At 43.2% G+C, this 22,783-nt stretch overlaps 5 protein-coding genes across 8 annotated transcripts; 3 read left to right on the forward strand and 2 right to left on the reverse strand.

The window, feature by feature from the left end:
* Positions 1 to 66: 66 nt before the first annotated feature.
* LOC117763458 (protein FAM180B) lies at positions 67 to 978 on the reverse strand. Its single transcript, XM_034588590.1, has 3 exons — positions 808 to 978; positions 545 to 618; positions 67 to 445 (listed from the first exon to the last, which is right to left on the reverse strand). Exons 1-3 carry the CDS (start codon positions 872 to 874, stop codon positions 98 to 100), a joined length of 489 nt encoding a protein of 162 aa, XP_034444481.1. The 5' UTR covers positions 875 to 978; the 3' UTR covers positions 67 to 97.
* A 1,000-nt stretch (positions 979 to 1,978) lies between these two features.
* On the forward strand, positions 1,979 to 5,609 carry kbtbd4 (kelch repeat and BTB (POZ) domain containing 4). Of its 2 annotated transcripts, none has more exons than XM_034588621.1 (5): positions 1,979 to 2,072; positions 2,830 to 3,302; positions 3,403 to 3,544; positions 3,680 to 3,786; positions 3,907 to 5,609. In XM_034588621.1, the coding sequence occupies exons 2-5, from the start codon at positions 2,841 to 2,843 to the stop codon at positions 4,765 to 4,767; spliced, it is 1,572 nt and encodes a 523-aa protein (XP_034444512.1). In that variant the 5' UTR covers positions 1,979 to 2,072; positions 2,830 to 2,840; the 3' UTR covers positions 4,768 to 5,609. The 2 variants fall into 2 exon arrangements, with proteins under 2 accessions (XP_034444512.1, XP_034444510.1); XM_034588619.1 differs by having other exon boundaries at positions 1,993 to 2,070; positions 2,836 to 3,302.
* A 19-nt stretch (positions 5,610 to 5,628) lies between these two features.
* rapsn (receptor-associated protein of the synapse, 43kD) lies at positions 5,629 to 12,769 on the forward strand. Of its 2 annotated transcripts, XR_004614170.1 has the most exons (9): positions 5,629 to 6,802; positions 7,476 to 7,814; positions 8,487 to 8,645; positions 9,782 to 9,880; positions 9,967 to 10,089; positions 10,233 to 10,286; positions 10,394 to 10,593; positions 10,708 to 12,413; positions 12,444 to 12,769. XR_004614170.1 is itself a non-coding variant. In XM_034588622.1 (8 exons), exons 1-8 carry the CDS (start codon positions 6,578 to 6,580, stop codon positions 10,778 to 10,780), a joined length of 1,272 nt encoding a protein of 423 aa, XP_034444513.1. In that variant the 5' UTR covers positions 5,629 to 6,577; the 3' UTR covers positions 10,781 to 12,769. The 2 variants fall into 2 exon arrangements, 1 of the variants encoding a protein (XP_034444513.1); XM_034588622.1 differs by having other exon boundaries at positions 10,708 to 12,769.
* Positions 12,770 to 13,032: 263 nt separating this feature from the next.
* LOC117762898 (E3 ubiquitin-protein ligase TRIM39-like) lies at positions 13,033 to 16,108 on the forward strand. Of its 2 annotated transcripts, none has more exons than XM_034587624.1 (6): positions 13,033 to 13,463; positions 14,043 to 14,138; positions 14,172 to 14,462; positions 15,195 to 15,217; positions 15,299 to 15,417; positions 15,504 to 16,108. In XM_034587624.1, exons 1-6 carry the CDS (start codon positions 13,071 to 13,073, stop codon positions 16,052 to 16,054), a joined length of 1,473 nt encoding a protein of 490 aa, XP_034443515.1. In that variant the 5' UTR covers positions 13,033 to 13,070; the 3' UTR covers positions 16,055 to 16,108. The 2 variants fall into 2 exon arrangements, with proteins under 2 accessions (XP_034443515.1, XP_034443516.1); XM_034587625.1 differs by having other exon boundaries at positions 14,232 to 14,462.
* A 6-nt stretch (positions 16,109 to 16,114) lies between these two features.
* ighmbp2 (immunoglobulin mu DNA binding protein 2) lies at positions 16,115 to 22,611 on the reverse strand. The gene is made up of 16 exons (XM_034587620.1): positions 22,390 to 22,611; positions 21,897 to 21,979; positions 21,117 to 21,286; positions 20,828 to 21,023; positions 20,644 to 20,741; positions 20,379 to 20,542; positions 20,021 to 20,221; positions 19,786 to 19,936; positions 19,522 to 19,696; positions 19,015 to 19,197; positions 18,796 to 18,914; positions 18,616 to 18,710; positions 18,379 to 18,502; positions 17,421 to 18,263; positions 16,850 to 17,049; positions 16,115 to 16,492 (listed from the first exon to the last, which is right to left on the reverse strand). The coding sequence occupies exons 2-16, from the start codon at positions 21,971 to 21,973 to the stop codon at positions 16,295 to 16,297; spliced, it is 2,994 nt and encodes a 997-aa protein (XP_034443511.1). The 5' UTR covers positions 21,974 to 21,979; positions 22,390 to 22,611; the 3' UTR covers positions 16,115 to 16,294.
* Between the last annotated feature and the right edge of the window lie 172 nt (positions 22,612 to 22,783).

Genomic DNA, 22,783 nt, shown 5'->3' on the forward strand with positions numbered 1-22,783 from the left:
CTGAGTATGTTATAAATACACAATAATATAAAGGAAGAATAAAGGCAAGTGGTTTATAACATGCTCTTTTATTTCATAAAGACTGGCAGTCGGTGTATTAGGCATAACTGTAGAGATGATTTCCTCGTAGTTCGTGGACCGTGACATTGGCCAGCTGGAGCAGCACCCTGCCCCAGGCCGCCTGTTCCTCTCCTCTCTCCTGGTGCCAGGCCTGGTGGGCAGAGTACACCATGCTCAGGACGAGACTATCAAACTGCGCCTGAGTCAGTGGCCTCGTCCCCCGCTCCTCCAGCGCGTCCACCATCTGCACCATGGATTCACGCTTTCTGGGAATATTATCATTGATCTGAGACAGGAAGGCCCGCCCCGACCTCATCGATGCCATCTCCTTATCAAGCAGGAGGATGTTTTTATCCTGGTCGACCTCCACCCCGCCCAGCAGGAGCTGCACACAGGAGAATAAAAGAAGCATCCGGCACTAAGTCAAGTAGAAGTTGCTCAGATATATAAAATGTATCTGCAGAAAGAGGTTTGTACAAAGTACCTCAAACATCAGGTTTGCATCAGACACTGGTGAGTCAGTCATTTTAGAAGTTGGACTTGTGCCCGCTGCCACATCTAAAGTAGAAAAAAACTGGAGTTTAACGGCAACCTAAATGAAACTATGTACTGACGATTATCTGTCGGTGATAAACACATGTTTTTAGCTGTAATGCATAATACACAACATTTGCAGTTACAAAAGAAAAAATAACATTTAAACTTTCTATCCACAGCTCTGTTAGAAAATCTTCTGTTTCCACTCACCTCGCAGTACTTGTTCAGACCAAAGCCACAAAAATACCTGAAGGCAGATTTTAAGTTGCAGTTTCATCGTGTTTATTCTTCTTGATTATCAGCGACAGATAATCCAGCACATCCCTCTCACCTCTGCGCTCCCTCAACCACCTCAGTGAGTCCAGGAAGAGGCACATCACACTGAAATACCGAGCATTTTTCCTTCTTGGAAAAAGGGAGCAAAAGCCAGTTGGCTTGTGAGGCAAAGCAGACGGCATTCATTTTTTCAAAAGGCCTCCTCCTGGTTTCCACACATTTTAGTTAGTAGGACAAGAAGTTCACAGAGGAAACTGACAATTTCACCCTTTGCTGTTGGGGGGCAGCTGTGGCTCAGGGGGTAGAGCGGTCGTCCTCTAACCAGAAGGTCAGCAGGTTGATCAACCCCAAATTGCCCCTTCTCATAGAGAAAGTGCTGCACATAGATACTCTACATAAATACGGACCTTTTACCATTCATTTACCATTTGTATAAAATTCAGTTAGTATCAGTTAAGGCTGTACTAGAAGGAGAGATTTCTCGTGTGTGTTCATAACAAACATCAATGAAAGTGATGTAGATTAACTGAGAGTGAGGGTCTGTCTCAATCACCACAAATAAGTCAAAGAAAGAAAGAGTTAAGTAAGCAAGTAGTATTTGTTTCCATCATTTTATGCAGAGGATAGAATTTAACATATATAATGTCAATAAAATCTAATTATTTCCAACCAAATCCCCCATAAACACTTTACGGACACCTCATTCAGAAGGTGATGTCAGCTCTGAAAAGAAAGAAGCCTGCACGAATTCACTCCAGCCACCTTGTCCCTTAAATAAAAAAGTAACACATGAGATTTAATACTGCATTTTTTATATCAAGCTGGAAAAGCTCGAGAGGATGAGCTTTGAGCTTTCATGTCATTTTCTGACCAGAACATTGACGAATATATTATCGAAGAAACCTTGTTACTTTACCTGGAAACATCCAGGACTGAACAGTGGTTTTGTACATATATGATATTGGACAGTGGTATTGGAGGAGCAGTATTTTTTTTAATTTCTACCAAGTAAATAAAGTCACTGGTGTATTTATTTATTTATTTATATCCGTGGACAAAGTAAACATTGCCCCCTGTAGTAACACAGCGCCGCCACACTGGGGCGGTAGCAGCAGTGGATGACAGTCAGTGGAGTTTATTGACTTCCGGTGCAGTCTGTGGTCCTGAGTGATAAAGTAGTGAAGAGAAAAGAAGAAGGTAACTCGTCTTGTTTTTATTTCTCTGTGAAGCTTCACGTCTCTCGTGGCTCGTGCACATTAGTATTAAAATCTCTACTTCCACGATAAGACTGAACTTCCACGCGAGAAGCAGCGTTAGCCAGTGAGCTGCCGCCTGTGCTAACGCTAGCTAGCTAATCATAACATTAACATCAGTCAAGGCTAAAACAGTCCAACAGTAAATCCTACACTTATGATGAATATATTCACTATTAGTTAAAGTATTTTCGTGAGCTATTGATTTAACTTCGTGACGATTTTAAAGGTTGTAATGTTTGTTTGTTTGTTATTATTATTATTATTATTACATCTAGTCTTACTGATCGATAATATTTTGGTCTCTCCCAGTTGATACCGATGGATAAATGACATATAACGCAATATAATTTAACAGCACCACGGTCAGTAGCTTCAACAAAGCCAGAGGGATAATTCAACCACACCTACATTAATTTACGAGTTTGCTTTGTTATATCAGCTGATAAGCAAACAGGAAATTGTTAAAGATGGTTTGAAATACTTTTGTTATGTAATAGTTTGCCCATTAAAGACTACTGCCAAGCTCATTTTGTACTTGTTAAATGTCTTCTTCATCCCTGTGTTTATCATGGTCCCATAGTTGAATAAAACTGATTATAACCTTAATGACCAGGGGTTTTGCATTTGACAGCTGTTTCAGTTCTGTTTCTCTTTCTGATAGATAATAACTTGATACGCTGTTTGTTGTTTTTTCTCGGGCCAGCAGCAAAGATGGAGTCCAGCGAGGAGGGGGGCCTCAGTGTCGGCGGCTCTGTGGGAGAGGAGAACTACTTCTTGGGATACACGTTCACTGACCGCTCCCACTCCAGCCGGTTGGTGAAGAGCATCATGGACCTGTGCCGAGAGGACGGCCTGTTCGCCGATGTCACCATCAACGTGGACAGCAAAGAGTTTCACCTGCACCGACTTGTGCTCTCAGCGCAGAGCAGTTTCTTCCGCTCCATGTTCACCTCAAACTTAAAAGAGTCACACAACCGCGCAATTGAGCTGAAAGATGTGAGCGCCACCGTCTTTCAGCTGCTGGTTGATTACATCTACCACGGCACAATTAAGCTGAGGGTGGAGGAGCTGCAGGACACTTATGAGATGGCAGACATGTACCAGCTGACTGCTCTGTTTGAGGAATGCTCCCGATTCCTCTCGCGGACAGTGGAGGTTAACAGCTGCCTGCAGGCGAGTCACTGTCACTTTCTCAGATCTATCAATATTTAAAATGTAGCAATGATGAATTCAGATCTGATTTATCATTACCGTTTTTTTTTTTTCTTTCCAGGTGATGTGGCTTGCAGACAGACACAGTGACCAGGAGTTGTACACTGCTGCCAAGCACTGTGCTAAAATCCACTTGGCCCAACTGCATCAGACTGAAGAATTTCTAAATCTGCCTCTTTGTCTGCTCCTGGATATACTCAAAGGTAATACTGCCAGTTTGTTTGTTAAGTGTGTTTACTGGGTTACCTGTCTCAAGTCAAGTTTGTTAACTTTTTGCTGTTAATTTAAAACAAGGAGCTCCATGAATAGGAATCAAAACGTCTTGTGTTTGTGGTCAGATGGTGTTCCGAGCTCCCAGAAACCAACATTGGCAATCGCGTCGTGGATAAACCACAACAAGGTGGAGAGAGAAGAGTTTTCTTGCATCCTCCAAGAAAATCTCAAGGTGACAACTTAAAGAGAATTAAAAAAAAAAAAAATTCTTAAAGAAGATGCTTTAGATATTTGTCGGTTCAAATTGTTTGTATCTGGGAAAATTATATCTCTTCCTCTTCTTTTTCCACAGGAAATTGGTGAGAATGTCCACATCTACCTGATCGGTAAAGAGGAGACGAGGACTCACTCCCTGGCTGTGTCCCTCCACTGTGACGAGGACGATTCGATCAGCGTGAGCGGCCAGAACAGTTTATGCCATCAGATCACCGCAGCCTGTAAACACGGAGGAGACCTGTACGTGGTGGGGGGGTCTATCCCTCGCCGCATGTGGAAGTGCAACATGCACACCATGGACTGGGAGCGCTGCGCCCCACTGCCCAGAGACCGCCTCCACCACACCATGGTTTCGGTCTCTACAGAGGATGCTATCTACTCACTCGGAGGCAAGACACTGCAGGACACACTCTCTAACGCCGTCATCTACTACACGGTGAAGGACAACATGTGGACAGAGACCAGCCAGCTGGACACTGCAGTGTCAGGGGCGGCTGGAGTCAACTTGGGAGGAACCATCTACCTGCTTGGAGGGGAAGAGAATGACATGGACTTTTTTACAAAGCCATCCCGTCTCATTCAGTGCTTAGACACCTCCAACCAGAAGTGTCAGATCAAACCTTACATGCTGCCGTTCGCCGGCTGCATGCATGCCGCTGTTCACATGGATGTGATCTTTATCGTAGCAGAAGGAGACTCCCTGGTGTGCTACAACCCTCTGCTGGAGAGCTTCACCCGCCTGCGCTTCCCTGAGGTGTGGAGCTGCATCCCCTCTCTGTGGAAGGTGGCCAGCTGCAATGGTTGCATATATGTCTTTAGGGACAAATGTAAGAAGGGGGACGCAAACACACTAAAGTTTAACCCGGCTACGTCTGTGGTCTCTGTCATCAGAGGGATGAAAATCCTGCTCACAAACTGGCAGTTTGTTTTGGCCTGACCTGTCCTCTATATGCTCACAGTGTGGTCCACACATTGACCGCAGAGAATCAGGGAAGACTGATGGATAAACTCTCCATGACTTCACCGTTCAGACATCCTGGGTGAAGACCTGAGCTAAATGTATTTACCCAGCTGGTTTCTGTGTCACTCATTCCATTCAGCCGACCAGTAAAAACAGTGCCGTGTTGTGTGTCGCTCACAGTGTGTCTCATTGTGGATCTTTTAGCTGAGAAGATTGTGGCAGTGCTGTAACCAGTGATGAAGTCATCAACATTGTTTCTTGTGCACTGCTTGTTATTAACACGCATGAACTCTTCAGAGTAAAGAAACTTCACTGAACATCAAACATCCTTCAATGTATTGTGTGTGAACAGGTGTATCTTTATGATGTTGGCTGAATATCCTCCCATTTCATATTTGAAGTCAATGTGCATAAACATGCTAACGGAGGATTTTCAAAATTTTCAAATGTTCACATTTCCTGTTTTAAGATTGTATATTTTGTATGTAAAATGTACATGTTCAAGTTAAGCTGTTGATGTAAATGTCAAATATATCTACACGTTATTACTGTTGGATTATGTTTATGACCCTTAAGCCTAAATGCATTAACCATCTCTAACTATTAATATGATGTTTATTACCGGGGGTTTAGCATCTTTCATTGTTGCAATTGTACAGTAATGAATTTAGAAAGTGTTCACTTTGTCGCTGTGTGGCTCATGAGAGGAAAAAAAGGCATAACCTCCAGCTGTATTTATCTCTGGATTGCTAATGCAACTTGTGAATGGAGGGGTGGTTAAAAAGGTGCCTGTTTGTGTCCTTGGGTGTGTGGGGGGGGTGTGATGGGGTTGGGTGGGGGTCTGTTTGAAGGAGAGAAAGCTACTACAGACAGGCAAAAACTCTGATCCCATTGATGTGTTTCAGGAGGCTGTGGAGACTGAAACCCAAACCCAGTGACATGTCAGACTTGGTGAACTATTCTAAGCATCAGTTGCTGACGCCGAGATGAGGGGTGGGGGTTTCTGGGGGCACATATGCGCCTCCATAAGAGATCCCAATTGGAGTTGACGGCCGCTACCAGCACCATCTGACACGCACCGCCTTAATGTTGGGAAATGAAGCCGTTTAAAGCACCGGTATAAAAGCCCACACGTGCGAGTCTGGTCAGATCCGTTTGTGGATGAGTGTTTTTAATGCGCCAGAGGGTCGAGATGTAAAAAGTTGCCGTCCAGCGGGTGAGGTTTAGTGTGAAGGCAGATCGCTAGGAGCTGTAGTGACCTTGGGACTGCTTGCTGAGGGCAGGACAGAATTCCTGAAGGGACACATGGTCTAGAGTGACAAGGCCATCTGCTGTAGCGCCAGCAGTAGGAGGAAGGTGGAGGGGGTGCTGAGATTCCTTTCGCTGGGGTGTGGAGGGAGTAGATATTCTGGGATATCACTGCTAGCACTCCACTGGGAAACGTGTTTCTTTGGAGTTTTTCAAACGGAAATCCGACGCAGACTTTTTGAACACTTGATGGTGAGTAGGGATCGCTGCATGGTTAAATGGGGAAGCAATTTTTCTGGCACTCCAGCTCCTCACAAAGCGATTGGTGATAATGATCTTGGGGTGTCGCCGTTTTACTTCAACGGATCCAGTTTCCTTTCCATCTCAGCACAGTCGGAGCTGAGAGAGCAGGACCCGGTAGGCCTCCTGGCACCGTCCTCTTGCAGGATCATCTTCAAGGAATCTTCGTTGGAGTTGTACTGTGCATGGCAAGGATCTACTTTCTTGCTGCCTCACTGAAATTGCATGGCCTAAACGAATGAATATTTTTATGAGGCGCCTTGCACCAGAGATGGGCCAGGACCAAACCAAGCAGCAGATAGAGAAGGGCCTGAAGCTGTATCAGTCCAACCAGACAGACAAAGCCCTGCATGTGTGGACAAAAGTGCTGGAGAAGACCTCAGATCCTGGAGGGAAGTTTCGGGTGCTGGGGTGCCTGATCACAGCTCACTCCGAGATGGGAAAATATAAAGATATGCTCAAGGTAAGCCTCTGAAAAAGCTGTACAATACAAACAACAACTCCATGCAATGTGATCAACCAAAAAACATCTGATAAGTTTCCTGTCGCATTTCTAAAAAGGTTTAATTTGGGAAAATGTGGATATGAGCAGTGTTGGAATAAAACGTTCATTAACATCCTTACTCTGAAAAACTGGCCTCTGAAAAGTCATCACAGTCACAGTTTTAGTTCTCCGATCATTTTTCGTGTTGTGCAAACAGCAGTATTGCGTGTGTGTGTTTGAGTAAATGCCACTGCACATCTCAACAATATTATATGTCATCATATCTGCCCTGGGATCGCTACAGCCAAATGCTGTCGTAGCAATATTTCTGCTGAGTCCTGGTGATGATAGTCGGAGAGGAGGTCGAAGGTCACTTCTCTTCGTTCCATTTACAATGATCTTGTGAAGCATGGGTTAATTTGTGGCTTCCACACGATGCAGAGTAAATAAGTGCCCTGCAACCTGAGTATCAGTGTGGGGTGTCTTGTTGACATAATCATCCCACAGGACTTTATAAAGTATCGTCCTTATGTCTTTGACCTCATTAGACGAGTTGAACAACAGATATTTGTTTGAATTTAAGACTAAACCGATTATTATTTGCTAAATGTTACTTTTCCATCGCTTCACACACAATCGCCTCCCTCCCCAGTATGCCCTCGATCAAATCGACACTGCCAGAGAAATGGAGGACCCGGACTACCTGACGGAGGGCTACCTCAATCTGGCCCGCAGCAACGAGAAGCTGTGCGACTTCCAGAAAACCGTCTCGTACTGTAAGACCTGTTTAAACATGCAGGGCACCACTGTCAGTCTGCAGCTCAACGGACAGGTGTGTCTGAGCATGGGCAACGCCTTCCTGGGCCTCAGTGTCTTCCAGAAAGCTCTGGAGAGCTACGAGAAGGCCCTGCGCTACGCACACAACAATGACGACAAGATGCTGGAATGCAGGGTCTGCTGCAGTCTGGGAAACATCTACGTCCATCTGAAGGTACTCAATATCCTGCTTTTACTGAAATGACATCGTGTTCCTCAGCTGTAAAAGTTATTCTGATGATCTTAATTTGTGCCGCAAAGATAAACAGTCCTTGCCTTTGATCCTGGATGAGACATTTTAGGTCAGGAAGCTGAATACAAGCTTGTTAAAAGAATCTGAAATACTCGGATGCTTGCAGACGTCTGAGGTTTGTTATTCAGGCTGCACGTGTGACTTGATTGTGCAATTGGTACTGATGTTGCCAGTGTATTTGCAGAGTATGATAACACTGCAGAGCATCCGAGCAAACATCATCAATGGTTAGCTCATGTAGTGCTGGGCATTGTAAAACAAGGGCGGAGTGAGTGGGCTGGCTGCAGGGGGGGGTGGGGGGATGGGGGGGGGCTTATGTAGTACCCTTGACATCAGAGATTTGTAAGAGTAAGCCCTCGACTTCCCGGGGAGAGGATTGGTTTCAATGGGATTGTGATGAAGTGGGTTTTGAAGAATGCACTCATGCGTCACATTATTTAATGAAAGAAAAAACGAAATATGCTTGTTACTGATACTTTAGCAAACAGGCCAACAAACACATGTTCTGCTCAGATTCTTTATTTGAACATTGTCAAAGTTTGACTCGTAGTAGTGATCTTTAAGGTCTTACCCGTTGTTCACATCTGCCAACAGGACTATGAGAAAGCTCTCTTCTTCCCCTGCAAAGCAGCTGAGCTGGTCAATGACTACGGCAAGGGTTGGAGCCTCAAGTATCGAGCCATGAGCCAGTACCACATGTCTGTCGCCTACAGGAAACTGGAGCGCCTGCCAGATGCCATGGAGTGCTGTGAGGTATTGTTTTATAACCGTCCAACACACGACTGCAGTCCTGGGAGACAAACCTACATAATGTGCGGAGAATGTCACAGTTTAGGTTTCCTTAGCAAACTCGCCGTCCCCCGACGCCGGAGCCGCAGATACTGTAGATGTTGTGCTGCCAACAGGTGCGAGCGCCAGTTGCTGTGTCGTACGAGGCCTCAGATCTGGACAGAAATATGCTCACAGAGGCGCTGGTTTAAAGTGTTAATGAAGAGGGCGGCTTTAGGCCCCACTCTGTTCTAATTCTGGACGCAGGGTGAAAAATAACTTGATGTCATTGCCTTGGAGCGCAGACGTATAGTAAGAAGACAACAGGACGCGTTTCAGCTTTATTACATCTGCCCGACACATTTAGACAAACATGTTACACATCTTGTGATTATAGAATGGAAGAGGGGGGGGCATCTCACATCCCCATCACTGGATGACATTAATGTAACTATGGTTTATTACATTACATGTTATTCTTATGATTGGTAACAATTCTGTTCTTAAAGTATAAACAAAAGCAATTTGAAGAATCTTTGCTTTAAGTAGAATAAATCAGAAAGGTTAAGGTTTTTACACTAAATTAAGTATATATTGATATTTTATGAACAGCATACCAACACCAACATCCAACAGTCCCCTTTTGAAACCACATTAAAATTCACTACATCCAGATTTTTTGCACACAGACTCATAAATATTAGTCCCCTAATAATTCAAGATCCATGAATTATTCTCTGAGAAATCAACAAAAAATGTCACAATGTTAAAGAAAGTGGGAAACAATTCCTGGATCTACCCCATCCGATCCAAACCAATACTTAATGAGATCTTCTAGGGTCATGACCTTCCCCGACACAACATTTTTTCATGGAAATCGCTTATGTAGTTTTTGTGTAATCCTGCTAACAAGCAAACAAATGCAGGCAAAAACTTGAGCTCCTTGGTGGAGGTAATGAGAAATCAAATTCAAAAAGTTTAACAGGTGTGTGTGTGTGTGTGTGTGTGTGTGTGTGTGTGTGTGTGTGTGTGTGTGTGTGTGTGTGTGTGTGTGTGTGTGTGTGTGTCACTGAGCTCCACTGTGATGAGTTTTTATCACCTCTTGTCTCCTGCTTCTACAGGAATCTATGAAGATTGCTCTGCAGCACGGCGACCGTCCTCTGCAGGCTCTGTGCTTAGTGAACTTTGCAGACATACACCGCTGCAGGCAGGACTCTGATGTGAGGAGCCTCTCTCAGTGCAAAGTTCTTTAGGTCTTTCGTCCACAGGCAAATGTTTTAATTTGTTTTTATCTTCTTTCTTCCAGAAAGCATTCCCTCGCTACGAGTCTGCCCTGGGTATCATGACTGAGATCGGAAACCGTCTGGGACAAGCACAAGTTTATCTGGGCGTCGCAAAGTGTTGGCTTCTGCAGAAAGAATTTGACAAGGTACCTTTAATTAAATAAAACTAAAACTTTATAGGTGTATATGGTACAACTTTAAGAAAATATCAGTGTCTACACAGCTGTTTGAGTTGTTTCCTAGTATTTATCAGTATTTTGACAGTGCCTCTCACACTTTGCCGTTCCAGGCTCTTGATTCTTTGCAGCGATCTCAGGAGTTAGCAGACGGAATGGGAAACAAGGTATCTGATGCTCTTTAATTACAACCTACAGGACAAATGGCTCAGGTTCACTTCTGATATCGCAGTACGTGTCCTGTTAACAGTCTTCTTCCTGTGCTCATGTCCAGCTGTGCACACTGAAGGTTCACTGCCTGAGCGAGGGGATTTATCGGAGCCGGGGGCAGGAGGAGAAGCTCAGGGAGCAGGTGGTGAAGTTCCTGCAGTGCGTCGAGGAGCTGGAGCTCTACTGTGGCATGTGTGGAGAGTCCATCGGGGACAGGGACCAAAAGCTGCAGTCCTTGCCCTGTTCCCACATTTTCCATCTCAAGTGGGTGATCTTGCATTGCGTATTCTTGCCTTGTATTATTTTTGACTTGTGCATTTTTCGCAAATAGCACAAACTCTTGCCTCGGGTTGACCCTCTGCTCTTCTATCTCTTCAGGTGTCTGCAGACAAACGGAACGAAAGGTTGTCCTAAATGTTTCAAGTCGTCCATGAAGCCTGGATTTGTTTGATTGGTGCAACGTGTTTGTGCGTTGGATCTGCCGACACAGCGTGAGGCCTCGCAGGCTCCTGACTGATCTGAGAGAAGCAGGCAGCCTCGGGATGTGCTGAAGATGTTCGAGGAGTAATGATGATTTACTGCTCTGATGCTGAACTGAACCCAGGGCGTCCCGGAGTGCAGCTCTGAGGTCACGATCCAGGCGTCCATCTTACGTGCAGACGTCAGTCTGTGAGAGGCGGAAGCTGAGAGTTATATTTCAATATATAAGCAGAGGAAGAAAGAACCTAAACTACCACATTGTTTCTGATGACTGAACATTTGGAGCATTTGTCCAAAGAGCATTTATAACTTAGTGTATTTGCTATTTTATGTATTAGATTTGTTTATGAAAAAGTGAGATAAAAAGATCTTTGGAGGAATTCAGTGAAATCTCAGTTATCTTTGTCGCAGGGTTTCCTTTCATTTTTTTCTTTACACAACAGATTTGTTTTTTATCCAGAACACAGAGACATGACTGATTTCATACTTGTTATATTTATTATCGTATTCGTGTACATACTCTTTTGTAGTACATCTCTTTGTAGTATATTTTGTCTGTAAAAATCTCTCGTTTGATTTATTTGAGGTGTTTTGTAAAACCTACAGCTAACTAAAATCTCTTAACCATTCAAAAACTAGTATGTCTTTACGAAACGTGTCCATGCAGCTGTTTTTTGTTTTGTTTTCCCTTCTTCACAAAGAGTGAGGAGCAAGATCAACACACATTGTGTTCAATGAAATTCCTTTTCTGGAAACTAACTAATCAACTCTTAACTCTCACATCAACTGTCATAGTTTAAGGAGAAGTACTGTTGAGAAGGAAACCTCTAAATAACCGATTATTCAGAGGAGTTACTGTTGTAATGGTGTGTTTTCATATTTGTAGTCGTATGTAAATATGAATAATAAGTCAACAGATCTCCGTCGTCACATCGAGATCATTTTCTTGCAAAGGCATTTTGTGATTTTGAGGGCGAAAGCCAAAAAGCTGAGCTATTGTGTTAAAATGTGGCATGTGATATTTACAGCGCCGAGCAACAAGGTTGGATTATATATCGATCCCATCCTGTATCCATGTAACTGTATTTATGTAACTGTTTGTCATAGTATTTCATAATATTCAGTGGCTTTATCCTCAATATTCCTTTGTTTATTTTAAACATTTTGTGATTTGGTTAAAAAGACGAAATCACCGTTGCTTAATCAAGGTTCTTCATATACAAAAGGTTTTCTTCAAAAAGTGACTTATTTAATCAGAGAGTTCATGATACAAAATTTCTTTACAGGACTCTTATAAAGCATGAAATATAAAAATGCATTAATGTAGGAACAAAAATGATTTAAACAAACTATTAACCTTTTTTGACAAATTTATTTGATCAGGCAAAGTTGAGAAAATCAAAACTTTAGCTTCAAAATTGTACACGTACTGTTTTCTCTCTTCCATCATGTGAGTCGGTCCACAGCTTTAGAGAGAGAGAGAGAGAGAGAGAGAGAGAGAGAGAGAGAGACACATTTACCTTTACTGCACGAGCACTTACGTTTCTCCCGGTACGAACACAGGAGCAGCGCCTGGTTCTCTGTTCTGGGGTCAGTGCATCCGGGTACTGCGACTGTGTGTGTTTACCTGTCAGTGTAACACGCGGCGACTTTCTTTTCACTGTTTGTTCTTGAGGTGCTGAAACGATTTTTTTTCCAACAGCACAGCCGCTCATCTTTTAACAGTTTAAACTACCTCTGTTTTTAAACTCCTCCTCAGAGGACTAATGCAGTAATAACTCAGTTTAATACATGTAGAATTGTTGTTGTTTTTTTTTCTAGACACCATGTAGCTGATTTCCATGATTTAGAGTCTTGACTAAAATGCATTTGTTAATATATTTATGCATCGAGTCAAACCATGTTAATCCATGTGTCGGATGTGGAGACATTTCAATATGGGAAATAAAGTAAAAGTGAATTTAAGTGTCACTACTTTGTTGTTTTTAAACATTCTTTATATAAACTCAAATATATATTCATAAAGCACGTAGAGATGCTGAAATATGTTAATCCTTGAACCAAGCAAGTGGCATATGACATGGCTGTAAAATACAGTACGTGGCAGTCTTGATGCCTTCTTAACCAGTCGTACAAGTTCGCCAACATTTAGGGAGGCTTCCTCTGAAGGGTGCGAGGTTGGACTTTGTGTTGTCACACCTGAGCAGCAGGAAGTCCTTTTGGATTCCGGTAACCTCACTTCACAGGAACTCCTCACCCTGATGGCCGCAGCGGACCTACTCTACGAAGAGGACCTATTTTGTCCCCAGTGCTCTGAGATTTATTGTGTTCCCGTTCGGTTGAAATGTGGCCACAATGTTTGCAGAGTTTGTTTATACAAATTCTGGGAATGGAAGGGATGTCGGGAATGCCCGGTGTGTCTCACCGTGTGTGTCCCTGGGAGGCCTCCTGTCAACCTGGCTCTAAAGATAGCTGCGGATGAATATCAGCTGCGGCGGAGCAGCGGGGACCAAGACGTCTGTGGTTTGCACAACGAGAAGCTCACACTTTTCTGTCAGAACGACGAGGAGCCCGTGTGTCTCCTCTGCCAGATGTCAAAAGAGCACAAAGTTCACGAGTGCTGCTCATTGGAGGAGGCTGCTAAACAGAAAAAGGTAGAGTTCCGAAGAGAAGCCAGGGAGTTAATGTGCACAACAGAAGAAACACAGGATTTAATTAGTTATTGGATGTAATGGTGGATTTGCTGCTACTGTGATTGTAGTTTTAATTTATAGCGAACAATTACTTTTCTTTATTATCTTCAAAATATGTAATTATCTTCTCAATGAATCTAGAATGATAGAAAACAGTGAGAGGTGTCCATCACAATGTCTTCAAATGGTCTGAATTGGTAAATAGTGTTTATAAAGAGCTTTTCTAGTCCTGATGACCACTCACTGTGCTTTACAGTACAGGTGGACATTCACCCATTCATACAGTGCATCTATGTAAAGCACTGTCTCTATGAGAAGGGGCAATTTGGGGTTCCGTATCTTGCCCACGGACACTTCAGCATGCGGACTAAGGAAGACTGGGATCAAACCACCGAACTCCTGGTTAGAGGACGACTGCCCTAGCCCCTGAGCCACAGCCGCCCAAATCATTTTGTTGAAATGATGTGATTGATTATCAAGTAAGTTACTTTTCTGTCAACAAACTAATTCCTTCAGCTCTCTGTTCTGTGACCATGTTAGACAGAAATTTCTACCATGCTGGAGTCCATCAGGAAAAAGCTCAAAACCCTGAACAAGACAGAGGAGCAGTGGAGAGAGACAAAAACCTATATACAGGTAAGAAATGAACACATTCACTCATTATAACAGCTTCTGGTCACATTCAGCATCTTTCAGTGCTATAAACAAGACGCTTCCTCCATATTGCAGACCCAAGCTCTTCAAAACGAGAAGGCGATAAAGGAGGAGTTTCAGAAGCTGCACCAGCTCCTCTGGGAGGAGGAGAAGACGCGGCTGAAGCTGCTCAAACAGGAAGAGGAAGTCAGGACCCAGGTGATGTGTGAAAAGCTGGAAAACATCAAGGACCAGATCAGAGGCGTCGCGTCCATCATCAGTGACATTGAGGGAGCTCTCAGACGGGAGGATCTAAAATTTCTAAAGGTACGGCTACAGACGTTATTCACATAATATCATCACAGTTTACCTGTTTAGCCCTGGTGAAAAGAGGAAGGCCTGAACTCTGACTCCAAACCATGAACTGATCCAAGTGGACAAAAGTTCCCCACACCAATATATGTATGAACAAAGAAGCTAGAGTGGATTTCCAGAGCACATACATCTGCAATGGTCTGATTGTGTCCTTGATGATCGTAAATATTCAAATAGTTTGAGATACTGGACTTAAGCTGTAATCATAAAAAAGAAAAAAACGCCCTCTTTTGCAATGTGAAATAATTAAAAAAAAAAATTTGTATAGCCTCTATGCTCCCTGTCTTTGGGACTTTGACAATTGTGCAACTTTCCATTGTGCACTTCTTCAAATGTTGAAAAATGTGATGCGTGTTTGATTTGATCACATCAGTCATCAAACAGCCTTTCAGCCTGTCGGTGTGGGGAGTTCTCACTAAAACTAATGGAGTACACAACAAGTGTCCTGCAGAGAATCCTCCCTTCATGTCGGTTATATATTCACTTTGGAGGCTGCTGATAAACTGCATTGTGTTTACACTAAATGTTGTTCCTGTCATTTTGTCTACTCCATTTGGATCAACGAGGGAACACTCCCACTTGCATCTACATGTAATGTGCATTCGACTGTGCTGCCAAGTGTTTTTTTCAAAGCCACGCTTCATTAACAAGAAGTATTTCTCCACTCTCTTTGTTCACATACAGGACTACAAGAAGACAAAGAAAAGGTACGCACACCCTACGCTCTGCTAAAATCAGCTCCACATCTCCATCAGACAATCATCCGTATAATCAATGTGATGTTTTAGGGTCAAATGCAACATCCGAGAGCCGGAGTGTATCAGAGACATACTGATAAACTCTGCCAAGCACCTGGGGTCGCTCAAGTTCGCAGTTTGTAAGAGCATGGCCAAGATAGTCCAATACGGTGGGTGAACAGACAACACGTTATAAAGTTCAATTTGCTCTTCCTGTTTCAATTTTCAATCTACTGAACTTTATTTCCACTTTCAGTTCCCATCACTCTGGACCCAAACACAGCCCACTCCAACTTAGAGTTGTCTGAAGAGCTGACCTGTGTGCAGTACAGCAGGAGGCAGCTGCTCCCCGACAACCCTGAGCGCTGCACCAGCCGCCTGTGTGTGCTCGGAGCCGCCGGCCTCACATCTGGAAAGCACACCTGGACCGTGCAGGTGGACCAAAGCAAAGAGTGGTACATCGGAGTGGTCCGAGAGTCCGTCCAGAGGAAGAGCACCGTCTTCCTCAACCCCGCCGAGGGCTTCTGGGTGATCGGCCTGTGCAACGGAGACGGCTTCTGGGCTCAGACCTCGCCTCCCACCAAGCTGGTGCTGAAGCAGAGGCCTGAGAGGATCACTGTGGTGCTGGACTGTGACAAAGGAAAGGTGGTGTTCATCAACGCTGCCGATTTGACGACAATACACACATTCAGAGACAGATTTACAGAGAAGATTTTCCCCTACGTCTCCACAGGATTGTATGAGGACGACAAAATCTGCAGCCGTTTGACAATCTGTCCTCTGACCATAACTCTGAATGTAGAATAGACTCATACAGGAGACACGTCTCTGTACAAGCAATGAGGACACTGTGCTTCACATTAGGACTGACAGCTTTTATATCTGACAAACAAGGTACATACAAATCCACGATTCACACACAAAATCCAACTGCAAACTGAATGACACCAGATCGTATCCAATGTAGGTGAGTGGTATGTATGTATAATTTATAACACAAGATTCTTTCAAATATTTGAATCTTAAATCAGTTTTCATCCTGTGACATTAACTGTCATTTTCTTTGGTTTTGGTTTTCCTCTCTGATGCCATGTCTTTCAGTTTAGAATCCAGTTTTCTTTGCAGATATGCTTTTTTATTAGGGTCCATGGATTTGTCTTTCTTCCCGCTGCCGGCATAAAGGACGCCTTCTCTGCTTATTCTCATCCGAGCATGAGACTTGGCTTTTTCTCCGCATCCGTGAACCTGAAAAAAAGAGTTAACAACGCGATGATTAGATTTGTGGAGAAAACACAAACGTTCTCACTTTTTTGTATTAAAAACCGTCATGTGGTGAAATATCAGTATCATTATGAATCTTGTTTTACAGAATAAAAAATTCAGAAAAGATGAACATTTATATTTACATTATGTCTAAAAATATCTAAGTTTTTCTTGATTTAAATAGTAAATATTTGTGTTGTATTTTTCTTAATATTTCTTAATAATTTAACACTGTTATATATACATATATCAGCCGTTATATCAATATTGACTACTATTATACTTATTTCTCAAAAACCACAAACCAACCAAAACTTGGTTGCAGTGTGTTCCTCTTACCTCTGGTATGTGATGACTGAGACAGTACTGTCTATTACAGAAGCTACAGAGCTGTCCCAGCATCAGCACAGACGCTTTACACTTGATGAAACTACACACACTTTCAGCCTTAACGACGGCGTTGATGAGTGTGTCAAAGTCCCCGTCTGGAGCCGCGGCAGCAGCAATGTCACAGGCGCCTGCCTTTGTTCGCTTCTTCCCTGGGAGAGAAATGACAAAGATGGCTTGTTACTTCTGAGCCACAAAAGTCCAGACAGAGATGCGTACTTATTGGTTTTTATCATCTTGCGAGCACGACTTCAGATACACACAACCACTGAGATTAATAGAACTCAGCTAATCAAGTTTTATTTTCACCTTGGAATCTCATAATGGCATTCTCATTGTCATCAGTAGGAACCTGCACTAACATTAACATAAGGTAATAATCTCGTGCAAAAAGTTATTTATCTTATGCGCACAAGATAAAAAAATATCACCTGTCGGGACTTTAGTTGCTCAGAATGTTACAGAAACAAAAGAGAAAGGTTTCATTTGGCAGATGTTAAAAATGAGATGTTTCTAATCAAACCTTTGCTTTTCTTGGATGTTTGGGTCGGAGCTGCTGGGATGTTGTTTTGTTGCTTTTTCTGTTGAGCGTGTTCGTCTCTTTTCTGCTGCTCCCTCTCCATTCGGTCCAAATGTAAACTCTTCAGATCTAATGGAGGCGGACCCTGCCGCTCACTTTGGGGATTCCGGCTCGTCTCCTCCTCCTGGATCGTTTCCTCTTCCTCTTCCTCTTCTTCTTCTTCTTCTGCGTGTGTCGGCTCCTTGGCTGACGCTGAATCAAGGGGCCTGGACACACTGATGTACCTGTCTTTCCCCTCACCTTTGCTCTCATGCACAAGGCCCTGTTCCTCTGCGATCTGGTGGACCAGCAAGCGGTCATGAGAGTTGAAGGATGATGGGAATTGTAGTTCCCTCTGATTTGGGTTCTTCAGAAACTTCTCCACTTGCTCTCTGATCTCAGCGTCTCTGTTCTTGTTCTGTTCCATCTTTGTCTGCGTTGACGTGCAGGATTTTGGGTGCTTCTCTGAACCGGCAGTATTTTCCTTCTTGCTGCTGTTGGTGGATTTCTTCTGTCCTTGCTTCGTCTGGCTGGTGGGCTGATCTTTGACCCTTGGTTTGGTTGATGCGGAGCTGCTGGTGGACGCATTTGTGTCTTTGTGGTCACGGGTGTAGTTCTGTGGCACGATATCCTGGATGTACTCAAAAGCCGTCCTGACCTCACCAAACTCAGTCATGTGATCGATCAGGGACTTCAAGAAAGCATGGTTCTTGACGGTCTGTGTGTCGCACACTACAGTGATGTGGCGTCTCGCACGAGTAACAGCCACATTTATTCTTCTGTCCTCCGCCAGAAAGCCAACTTCACCTAAAATTAAAAAAATGGACAAAATGTTTGTATAAATGCAGATTGATTCTGCTGAGGTTCATTTTCTGAGGAAACAGATACAACTTTACAGAAAAAAGAAAGAGAAGGAAAAGACCTTTTCTATTGGATCGAACTAACGACAAAACCACAGCCTCTTTCTCTCTGCCCTGAAATCCATCCACGGACTTTATCTCCAGCTCTGGATGCCTTTGAGACAGCTTCTGACGCAGAAGATCCACCTTTACAGAGAAAGAAATCAAATTTTGCATTATTATATTTAGAACATAGGTCCAGTAGTTGCAGTTGAGTACAGATATACTTTAAAATGCAATTCCTCAAGTTGGTGACTTACTTGTAAATTGTAAGGGGCAATAACAGCTATGTCTCTGGCTTTAACTCCAGCTTCAGTCAAGGCCTTAACGTGCAGATCAACAATGTCGACCTCACCTGAGGACACAGGGCACTCAGTTAGATCCCATACAAATCAAACAGTTAAGATATTCTGTATATCTACAATTAAAATAAGACTAACCTTGGTTTCCTTTGGACTGCTCATCTGGGACCTCCATCTCACTCAGACCGCAGCCTGACGTGTCGATCAGGAGGAGCGGCGTGCTGGTCTCGTCCACACAGGTCACTCCTGCTAGATCTCTGTTTGGTCAATGACAGCGAATTTAACAATTATTAGAGTGAGTTATTATAAACTGGAATAGAAATACGAGATGTTTTCTATAACTAAGCTGCTTCTTACTTTAAGAGATGTCTCTCCACAGAGCTGTGAGCAGTCAGCCTTCCCTGGTACATCTGTTTGGAGGCCCAGTCCATGATGGCGCTGTTCATGCGGTACTGAACCGTCAGCATGCGCACCACCGAGTCCCCATACATCTGGATGAGTCTCTCCATAAGACTGAGGGACAAGCCTTTTGATGCAGCGCTGTGGGAAACAGAAGACAAAACAATACAAATAGTTTAACAAGATCTAAAAGCCCTGAAAACAAGTGATATAGAGTGATATATTTCTCTTCATTGACTTGATTAGAAGTGAAAAGGAAATATGACGACAGATGTGGGTTATAGTCCTTCCACCTGTTTGACTTCTACCCTGGTTTTTAAGTCATAAATATTTACAGCTAGGAATAATTTAAGAAGAAGAGAAATGCTTTAGATCCCAAACCATTTTTTCAAGGGTAGATTTTAGCTGTAGACTATAATAAAAAACTAAATCTAAACGTAAAAAACATGAAAACCTGATCTTTACGTTTGTGATTTGATAGTCGGTGGTAGCTGCTTGTAGTCCCCGGCCAGGACGCACTTTCGAGCTCGGAGGAGAGGTATCCAGCAGCTGCTCTCCAGGGCCTGAGCACACTCATCTATCACCACCCAATCAAAATGCTCTGCTGGTAGGTACTTCAGAGGGCCGTCATTAAAGGCACCTGAAAATGGAGACAAGCGCTCACTGATTGCAGTTCATAATCACTGCTATGGCCGAAAGACATTATGTTCACTTGAGTCCATAACTGACCTGTGTTGGTTGATAACACAACATCAGCACTTTTCAGGATCTGGGCGATGGCTGTTGCTTCCCTGGTTTTCAGCTCTTTTCTCAGCTCCCCTATTTCTCTTCGGAAATTAAACCGCTCTCCTTTGTCATTTCTCTTCTTCTTCATAGCGCTCTTGAAAATAAATAAATGAATAAAATATTACAAATCAGTTGAGGTGGCATAAACGCTAGAAGGAGAGCACAGTAAAATGCTTACAAAAGCTTTATCCATGTCTTTACGGATGTCAGTGATGATGTTTGCGTTGTCGCTCTGAGCGAGGATGGCATCCAGTGAATGTTTCTGAATGGACTCCAGCAGTCTGGCAGGGTGACCCAACCTCAGGACTTTGGCCTTACACCTTGCCAACCTCTCCACCAAATTATCCACAGCCACGTTGGATGAGGCACAGCACAGGACCTGCACGGACACAACAATCAGATGAAAATAAACCTGTCTAGACAGAAATGCTGCAATGGCAAATACAGAAACCCTGACATCGACACATAAATATAACTGACTGATTCAGTGGAGAAAAAAACAACTTATTTACACTAACACATTTAACTTCTCGCACCTTTTGGCCTTGTTTGACTGCTTGCAGGATTATTTCCACCACGGTGGTGGTTTTCCCAGTCCCAGGGGGTCCATGAATCACAGCTACCTCTCTCTGAGACAAAGCAAAGGTCACAGCTTCTCTCTGGGATTTATCCAGGCTCAGGTTGAAGAATTCCACTTCATCTGATGACATTTACAAGAAAGGCGGCAAGAATTAGTCTCATTGATTTGCAAGGTTTTGAAATGATTGTTTACAGAGTGCTGCACAACGAGCGACCACTTACTTGGCTGTGAATGAGAGGAAGGTTTTGAATCTCCAAAAAGAACATAGATCAGATTGGCCGCTGGTCCATTGCTATATCTGTTTAATGCATTCAAGGCCCTGCGAGCACAAAAACACACTTAAGTTGTTTCATGGTTTCTCAGCAAACTTTTAACTGTATGTGCTCAGTAAAGACGGATACTCACTTTTTCATTCGTTTGTAGGTGACGTCATTTGCTAATTTTAAAAGGCTGTGAAGAGCATCTGTGTCAAAACTGAGCCCATCCTTTGAATCATCAAAAGCCACACTGATAGAGGCCTGGCTGACCCTCGTCACGATCCCTGTGCCAATCTGAGAGGCTGCGGTGCAACCACCCGCGTCATACAAGCCAACAATGTCACCTGTAACAAAAGACATTAACAACACATTGAACTAAATAGGAAACCCAAGTCACAAAAAAGAAACGCATAAAATGTTGTATTTTTCCATCTCACCAGGCCCAAAGCTGTTGCTCGGTAGAGATGAGAAACCAAGATGCTTTCTTGGCTCTAGGATGAGGACTGTGCGTCCGTACAAGCCTGTGGACTGACTTCCTATCTGCAGTTTCAGCAGGCAAACACCTTTATTTTGAAGATCCTTGAGAGAGATGTTTTCCTGCCATAACCTGGCGGCACAAAACAAGAATGCAATTTTACAGGGTCAACTGTAAATAATAATATTTTATATTTTGTGGGGGAAACATTGTAGGTTAAGGTTTGTGTTTCCAGTAAACCACAGCATGACCTCTTTCAAGATATTCACCAACATTTACATAAAGGTCAGGAAAGCCGACTTTAAAACAGACATGGAACATCCTCTATGGCTCTGTCGAAAATCTGATGCTTACTTTCTACTGACTGCATCTAAATGACGCTGTCATGTCATTTGCTCAGGTTACACAGACAATCTGCAATGCATGCAGCCCAAAACTCATGACTCAGTGAATGCAGACACCTGCATGTCCACTGTCAGTTAGCGTCTTGGACTATATCCAGCCTTTGATAAAAACAACCTTGATCATATCAGGCTGATGATCAGGGAAATCTTGGTTAAGTCTTGGATCAAACTTATACCAGAGTCTGCATTACAGACTCCAGCTGTGGGGTTTTTAAGGGCCTTTTGTATTTGTCAGGGATACACTAAAGAATGGTATTATGGGAAGTGTAGGATCCAGTATCTATGGAGATTGACTCTTGAGGGAGTAAAACGCTGAGTCTGAATGTTATTTTTCTTACCTGGTCTCCTCTATTTCAGCTTCCCTCTCCTCCTCTAGAAGCTCGAGTGTCTTTGACACAAATTCTTCAACGGCCATGATTCACTATAAAGATCAAAAAAAGTGTAAAAGCACAGTTCCCAAAACATGTCACAAATAGTAATGTATTAGTTATAATTATCCAATAATATAACATTACACTGGTAGGATTCTATATGAAATAATGGCTTTTGTTTCTCTACTTGTGCAGTAAAATACTATTTGTATTGTATTTTAGTACGAGTATATTTACATTAGTGTTACAGTTGACCTCTGTGATACTTCTACCACCACTAAGAGCCCTAACGTAACATGGTTCACCAGGTTATAGACGGCTCCTGGTTCATCCTCTCATTCATTCTCATTATGTTCATCTGTAGTTACAGTGACACACATGCTAGCATGTTAGCTTGCTAACCTTACAACTCTCAGCCTCCTAACTTTAGCTTCAGTAGGAACTGGACAGTGTCACTCACCTGTTAGTATTTATCTGAGGAGACACAGACAGAGAGGAACAAGCGACTAGATCATGGTGGTGAAACTCTGTTGTTTCCTCTGTTACCAGTGAGTTTGTTTACTGACGCTTGTCTCTCTGGCTGAAGAGTAATCTTCTTCTTCTTCTTTCCTCATGGCGGGTGGCAACCGACGTCAAGGTGCATTACCGCCATCTACTGGATCTACCTCCTCTCCCTGACTCCAGCTACAATTCAAAACACTGTATTTGTCCCCGGAGGGAAATTCTAATACACAAAGAGCAAAACACAAGTAAAAACAATAAAGAAAGAAAACAAGGACGACATCAGTGCAATGTCCACAGACAGTTAGAGATCAGTGCAGTGTACTAAAATGATAAAGTAAGAGAAGTGTAAA

Source organism: Hippoglossus hippoglossus, chromosome 6 (genome assembly GCF_009819705.1).
Source record: "Hippoglossus hippoglossus isolate fHipHip1 chromosome 6, fHipHip1.pri, whole genome shotgun sequence".
Classification (NCBI taxonomy): domain Eukaryota; kingdom Metazoa; phylum Chordata; class Actinopteri; order Pleuronectiformes; family Pleuronectidae; genus Hippoglossus; species Hippoglossus hippoglossus.